The sequence below is a fragment of the Atta colombica genome, unplaced genomic scaffold (assembly GCF_001594045.1).
Source record: "Atta colombica isolate Treedump-2 unplaced genomic scaffold, Acol1.0 scaffold198, whole genome shotgun sequence".
NCBI lineage: Eukaryota > Metazoa > Arthropoda > Insecta > Hymenoptera > Formicidae > Atta > Atta colombica.
In genome coordinates, this window is record NW_017259291.1 from 910,276 (window position 1) to 917,962 (window position 7,687).

At 32.3% G+C, this 7,687-nt stretch overlaps 1 protein-coding gene across 9 annotated transcripts in view; it reads left to right on the forward strand.

The window, feature by feature from the left end:
• The window catches only part of LOC108687005 (inositol 1,4,5-trisphosphate receptor), a 50,717-nt gene that overhangs the window by 28,801 nt on the left and 14,229 nt on the right, over positions 1 to 7,687 (forward strand). For all 9 annotated transcript variants that reach the window (XM_018192575.1, XM_018192574.1, XM_018192573.1 and 6 more), the window contains 14 exons: positions 153 to 223; positions 717 to 832; positions 1,132 to 1,218; positions 4,061 to 4,555; positions 4,761 to 4,899; positions 5,061 to 5,272; positions 5,396 to 5,734; positions 5,844 to 5,990; positions 6,103 to 6,404; positions 6,467 to 6,581; positions 6,650 to 6,825; positions 6,911 to 7,066; positions 7,143 to 7,293; positions 7,392 to 7,539. In XM_018192575.1, coding sequence (XP_018048064.1) covers positions 153 to 223; positions 717 to 832; positions 1,132 to 1,218; positions 4,061 to 4,555; positions 4,761 to 4,899; positions 5,061 to 5,272; positions 5,396 to 5,734; positions 5,844 to 5,990; positions 6,103 to 6,404; positions 6,467 to 6,581; positions 6,650 to 6,825; positions 6,911 to 7,066; positions 7,143 to 7,293; positions 7,392 to 7,539 — 2,654 coding nt within the window. The remainder of the gene's footprint in view (positions 1 to 152; positions 224 to 716; positions 833 to 1,131; positions 1,219 to 4,060; positions 4,556 to 4,760; positions 4,900 to 5,060; positions 5,273 to 5,395; positions 5,735 to 5,843; positions 5,991 to 6,102; positions 6,405 to 6,466; positions 6,582 to 6,649; positions 6,826 to 6,910; positions 7,067 to 7,142; positions 7,294 to 7,391; positions 7,540 to 7,687) is intronic.

Here is a 7,687-nt window from a genome sequence, read left to right on the forward strand (position 1 = left end):
GAAGATAGACATGTTTACTTTATTCTTTGGTACGAGCGATTTTACGAAATTATTTATTTACTGTTTGAAAATGGTTAATATATTATATTGCACGTATATATATATATATATATATATATATTTCTTAGTTCGACAGTATATATTATTTTCAGGTTGGTCGATGACAGGTGTGTAGTATGTCCCGAAGCTGGAGACTTGTCGAATCCACCGAAGAAATTCAGAGGTAATTCATATTTTTTAGATGTTTTTGTCTTTGCTTTTTGATCGATTTTGTTTTCTTTTTAATTATTAATGGCTACTTTTTTGATATCTAATTTTTTTAAACAATTTATTTCGCGAAAATTTAAGCAGATGATATTAAAAATGTGTAATAAAATAAAGAAATTACAAATTTTTCTATACTCTATTTGAAAATGATATAAAAGTTTGCTAGCAATTTAGAATCTTTTTTTTAGATAAAAAATTGTTCCAATAAAAAATAGATTAAAATAAAATGAGAAAATTTTCATTTAAATTATAAAATTGTATTGTTAAATATATATTATTAAATGTTGACTTTGTTGAACTGTTTTATACATTTATATGTATAACATTCATTTTTATACGGAAAGTATAAATTTTCAATTCCCATAATTTTTTTGAAGAGGTTATACATTTGATACCTCCGTAAAATAAACTCGAGTAATAAGGAAATGTATTGATTTTTTTTTTTTTAGATTGCCTCTTCAAAATATGTCCCATGAATCGGTACTCTGCTCAAAAGCAATTCTGGAAGGCAGCAAAACAAAGTGCGAGTTCGGGCACAGATGCTATCTTGCTGAAAAGACTTCACGTAAGTTGCGGAAGATGCATAAAATTGTTTAATTAATTCATATTTTTAATTAAAGAGGTTACAGGAAACTCACTTATAGACATATTTTTCTTACATATTCTAAAACTGGAAATGGATATAATATATTTGTTAACACGCATTGCTCTGAAGAGTAACTAGATGCATAATAATATGAACACTATACAGAATACTTAGATATATTCAATCATTCTTATATTGAGATCTGTTTACTGATTATTTAATGGAAGTTGTTATTATTTTCCTCGATTGCTATTTAATAGGATTTATCTTTTTCTCAGCATGCGGCTGAAATTGAGAAAAAGCAAAATGAGACTGAAAACAAGAAACTGCTGGGTACGGTGGTTTCTTACGGTAATGTCATACAGGTAAGAAAATAAATCTTTTTTTGCTAGAAAAAAATCCCTTGTGAGTGACATTATTTTATTAATGCATATCTTGAGCGCTTTATGCTTGACCGCATATTCTTATAACGTAAAGTAGCTATATATATGAATAATAATAGATTTATCAATATCGTTAGGGGAGCGGCTTTCCTCTTAACACCTTCTTTTTTCGCAAAGCGATCATAAAAACTGTTTGGTACATCCATCGTATTGACGTAGTTATCTGCCTTGTATAAGTATTTGTTAATTAACGAGATTTTCTTTCTCCGCGATATTGTTGCCATGTCAGAAAATAGAAGTGACATTAAATGGCGAAACTAAGTCTGTAACAAATAATTAACATCTTAATATGATGCCTGATTGAACATCAAGTTATTAAAATTGCTTATCAATTTAATTCGCGATATTACTACAATAATTACTACAGTAATTTATACACAATGCGTTTATAAGATCAGAAAAACAATTCGAGGCAAAGTTTGAATGACTATAAATATAGTATATATGCAAATATATATATTGGGTTGTCCGAAAAGCTGTAACGGTCAAAGAGAGTTTAGATCTTTAATGCTTAAATAATTCAATCTGAATTACTATATATACTATTGGGTTGTCCGGAAATTTCGTGCCGACTAACCTATATAATTTAATAAATGCATACGTAATGTAAAATTTAAATTTTCTGCGTTTCAATTTTTCTTCAATATCGGCACGAACTTTCCGGACAACCCAATAGTATATATAGTAATTCAGATTGAATTATTTAAGCATTAAAGATCTAACTCTCTTTGACCGTTATGGCTATTACTTATTTCTTATTATTGAATTTACAAATAATTAAGTTTCTGTTTCACGTTGTAACAGATTGTTGTTAAAAAGTATGAAAAGATAGCACTTTGATCATCGGCAGATGAGATAACATCGTGGAATGAACGTTATTATTGTACCTGAAACGTATATAGATTGTATCTTCGATCGTAGCAAAGGACGCCATTAGACGTTCAATTAATTTCTATAATGTATTCTTCATCGAATTATCGATTCTCTTATCTTTCGCGTATCATGTTGATGTATTACATATAAATTAATTAATCATCTTTATTTTATATTATCTCGATTATACGTTATACGTTGTATTGTACATTGCAAAATTATCTACTTATTATATCCTTTTAACTTGCAAAATGATTTATCATAACAAAATACAATTTTGTTCCAATTGCTCACCGCGAATATTGTAAACGCAAATATACGAATAAGCAATTAGTATACAGATTAACTTTATCGATATTGCGCTGCGTGCGTTTATAAATAAATTTATATTATATTTACACGCGTCGAACATAGAAAACTGTTAAATTTATAATACATCAAATTATATATGTGTCAAATTATACTCAGTTTTAGTTATTTTTAATTGTAATTAGTTATTTTTATTTGTCTAGATTACTGCTCTTACTCAATGTCATTAACTTAATTAATTGTAATGGAGTTAAACAATTTAATTCAAGAAATGTACTTGATTAAATTTAATTTATTGGGCACATATGTTGTTTACCTTGTAACTAAAAATTTAATTGCAGAAATGGATTGATGTATATTTTGACATACATGGAAGTTAAAAATAAAATATTATTTAACTCAAAGAATTAACATAAATATGATAGAGAATGTCAATAATCAGTCAAAGTTAAATGTGAATATGAATACAATACATATTCTTTATTTTTATACAATATATTAGGTGTACAACTTTGCTTCCGCCGTTTTCCTATAGATGGCTTTAGCGGTAAGTGGTGGTCGAAATAAATAGATCATAGACGTCATACAATAAACTTGGGCATCTGTCAACATAAGCCCATAGAAACATTAGTCGATTTGTGTCTGCATCATAAAGTTATTTTCGATTGAAAATGTCAGTTTACGAGCCAAATTCTCGTCATTTGCGGGAGGTTTTAATTTTTTGCTTCAATATGAAGAGATCTGCGGCTGAGGCTCATCGAATGCTCTCAAATACTTATGGTGAGACCGCTATTAGTGAAAGAACGTGTCGTGAGTGATTTCAACGCTTCAAGAACAGTGATTTTGACGTCCAAGGTCATGTTCTGTATTTGGTGGGACCAGCTCGGCGTAGTGTATTATGAACTGTCAAAACCGACTGAAACAATCACAGGCGATCGGTATCGAACGCAATTGATGCGTTTGAGCCGAGCATTGAAAGACAAACAACCGCAATACAACGAGAGATACGATAAAGTGATTTTGCAGCATGACAATGTTTGACCCCATGTTGCGAAAGTGGTCAAGACATACTTGGAAACGTTGAAATGGGAAGTCCTACCCCACCCGCCGTATTCTCCAGACGTTGCTCCCTCTGACTATCACTTGTTTCGATCAATGGCACACGGCCTGGCTGACCAGCACTTCCGGTCTTATGAAGAAGTAAAAAATTGGATCGATTCGTGGATAGCCTCAAAAGATGACCAGTTTTTTCGACGCGGGATTCGTACGCTACCCGAAAGATGGGAGAAAGTAGTGGCCAGCGATGGACAATACTTTGAATCATAAATGTATAACCAGTTTTTTACAATAAAGCCTCGAATTTCGGAAAAAAAACGGCGGAAGCAAAGTTGTACACCTAATAATTCTTAATTTTTTTTTAAATTTAATTATCTCACATGTGACTGTGCGCTGAAGCATTCGGATCGCAATTAATTTGAGACGCTAATAATATAAATACGCGATATATCAAAGGATTAAGTTATCTTGTTCTTTTACCTCTACCAGTGTACAAATATAATTATTTATGACTTGTCTGTGACAGTTATTGCATCTCAAATCAAACAAGTTCCTGACGGTTAACAAGAGGCTGCCGGCATTACTAGAAAAGAACGCGATGAGGGTTTATTTGGATGCGAATGGAAACGAGGGTTCGTGGTTTTACATAATGCCGTTCTACAAGCTGCGTAGCGACGGCGATAGTGTTGTCGTCGGCGACAAGGTGATCATGGAGCCAGTAAACGCGGGTCGTCAAGGTCTTCATGTAGCCGCCAATTACGAGCTGAGCGACAATCCTGGCTGTAAAGAAGTTAATGTTGTGAATTCATCCACCTCCTGGAAGGTGACCCTCTTCATGGAGCATCGGGAGAACCAGGAGGAGATCCTCAAAGGCGGTGACGTAGTGCGACTGTTTCACGCTGAGCAAGAAAAGTTTTTAACTATGGACGAATACAAGAAGAAGCAACATGTGTTTCTCAGGACGACAGGCAGAACCAGCGCTACCGCGGCTACCAGCAGCAAAGCCTTGTGGGAAGTCGAGGTGAGCTAATTTAAAAAGTAAAAAAGCATCTTCATAGATAAATTTAATTTACATAAATTTATCTATGAAGATGTTTTTTTACTTAACATGCAATATTCAAAACTTTTTGCAAACATTTTATTATTCGAATTCTTATTGCGTTTATACTGATTGTTTTTGACATATCTTATTTTTATAAGTAAATGTTCTTTATTTGTTAATGAAGGTGGTGCAACACGATCCGTGTAGAGGTGGTGCTGGTCACTGGAATTCACTGTTCAGATTTAAACATCTAGCAACTGGCCAATATCTCGCTGCTGAGGTTGACACGGATGAACCACGGGAATCCGTGAAGGGAAAGCGCGGTATAATATTTATAGATACTTTGAAATTAATATGTTAGAGTATAACATCCAGTATTTTAAATATTTAGAAAATGATCGATTATGTATCATAACTTATTCTATATAAAAATACTTACTGCTTGTTAATTAAGGATCGATCGTTTGTACGTATGATTTAATAGATCCACCTGGACCGGTCTATAGATTAGTGTCGGTGCCGCACAGCAATGAGATTAGCTCATTATTTGAATTAGATCCCACAACTTTAACGCGGGGCGATAGTTTGGTTCCGCAATCGTCCTTTGTGAGATTACATCACATATGCACAAATACTTGGGTTCATTCAACAAGTGTACCGATCGATAAGGATGATGAGAAGCCTGTGATGTCGAAGGTATTCTAGCATATTCTAGTGATTACATTGTATATATAATTTAAGCATCAATATTATATTATAAGTGAAGTTTATAAATCGAAGAAATATTAATTAAATTAGGACATTTTAATTACTCTTTAGGTGGGTTGCGCGACTAGTAAAGAGGATAAAGAAGCATTTGCTTTGAGATCTGTGTCACCAGTTGAAGTACGCGATTTAGATTTCGCAAATGATGCTTGCAAGGTGTTGACGGCAATGAATAGTAAACTAGAAAAAGGTACGATCTCACACAATGAACGAAGAGCTGTTACTAGCTTGCTGCAGGACATTGTGTACTTTATTGCTGGATCAGAAAATGAACAGAATAAATCTGAAGCATTAGAACTAGTTGTGACAAATGTAAAGGATGGTCCTGTGAGGGACCGTCAAAAATTATTGCGCGAACAATACATTCTTGGCCAGTTGTTCAAAATATTGCAGGTATTTTAACTTTTAAGTAGATATTGATTTAAATAGATAGTGTAAAGTGATTTAAATAGATAGTGTAGAGATATCAGTGTGAGAACGTTTCACGACTCTTTAATTGCAGGCTCCATTCTTGGAATCTGTAGAAGGTGAGGGACCATTTCTTAGGATAGAAGAGCTTAACGATCCGAGACACGCGCCATACAAATACATGTTTCGTCTGTGTTACCGAATACTCAGACTTTCTCAACAGGATTATAGAAAGAATCAGGTATTGTGAGCTTTTGATACAAGAAATTTGAATGCATGAATGACTGAATGATTACAATATATTGTAAATATATATTATTTAAAAAATATTTTTATATTTTTTTTTTATATAGGAATACATTGCTAAACATTTTGCATTTATGCAAAAACAAATTGGCTACGATATTCTAGCGGAAGATACTATTACCGCGCTTTTACATAACAACAGAAAGTTGTTGGAAAAACACATAACAGCTGCGGAAATAGAGACATTTGTGGGTCTCGTTAGAAAAAATATGCGTAACTGGCAATCGAGATTTTTGGATTACCTATCGGATCTGTGTATCTCTAATAAGAAAGCAATAGCCGTGACACAAGAATTAATTTGTAAAAGCGTACTTAGTGAAAAGAACAAGGATATTTTGATAGGAACAAAGTAAGTATACTAAACAATACAAACGATGTTAATTTCTCTCTGATATATTTTATTTACTTCAGAATGGTGAAAACCCAGGTAGAAGTTGAAGATATCGATGAGAAGCAAGAAAACGCTGAACCAAAAATCACTGTTATAGAGGAGTTTGAAGTTGTATTAGAATGGAATAGTGGAGCTGTTAGTAAGCTTAATATGTAGTTTATTAAAAGGTAGTAATATGCAAATTAATATGATGTTTAATGCAGAAATCAATGTCTTTGAGCGAGTTATCAAGAGGAGCAAAAATGGGAAATGTTCAAGACGCAGCAATATTAGATTATTACAGGCATCAATTAAATCTTTTTAGTAACATGTGCCTGAATAGACAGTATTTAGCATTAAATAATCTGTCATTACATTTGGACATTGATCTTATACTTAAGTAAGTTGTACATTTATTTTTAAAGTAAGGATTATTCTTAAATCACATTCGACAATTTCAATTTCTATTATATTGTCTTTTGTAGATGTATGGAAGATGAAACAGTGCCATATGAATTACGCGCATCATTTTGCCGATTAATGTTACATCTTCACGTAGATAGAGATCCGCAAGAACAAGTAACTCCCGTAAAGTATGCTCGTCTTTGGTCCGAAATCCCGCCTAAAATGAGCATAAACGAGTACGTAAAAAAATTTAATAAAAATTTGAATAGAAAACAGCAATCAAAATTTTTGTTTTCTTTTTCATAATTCTAGTTATGATACGAATAAAATGCCGGACCAAAATAAAGAGGCTGTTCGTACTAAATTTAGTTCAACAATCATGTTTGTTGAGGATTATCTATGTAACGTTGTCGCGAAAATGTGGTCTTTTGGGGATCAAGAGCAAAATAAGCTTACATTTGAGGTATATACTTTTTCCTATGCTTATTTCCTCTACTTATCTCTTAAATATATAATAAGCTATAATTAATTCATTAATTTTGCTCTTACGTATTTCGCTAGGTTGTTAAATTAGCACGTGATCTAATTTATTTTGGATTCTATAGTTTTAATGATCTATTAAGTTTAACAAAGACATTACTTAGTATTCTGGATTGTGTGTCAGAGAATGAATCCACCGATGGGAAGATACCTACGGGAGATATTGATTGTAAGTTTAATTTTATTATTTCCATTTAATGATACTTAATCTATAAATTATGTTCTGTACTATTTATTCACAAATTTTTAATAAACCCCCCCATAAATAATATTTAGTAGTGAAGACATATCGATTCATTTATATATATATATATATA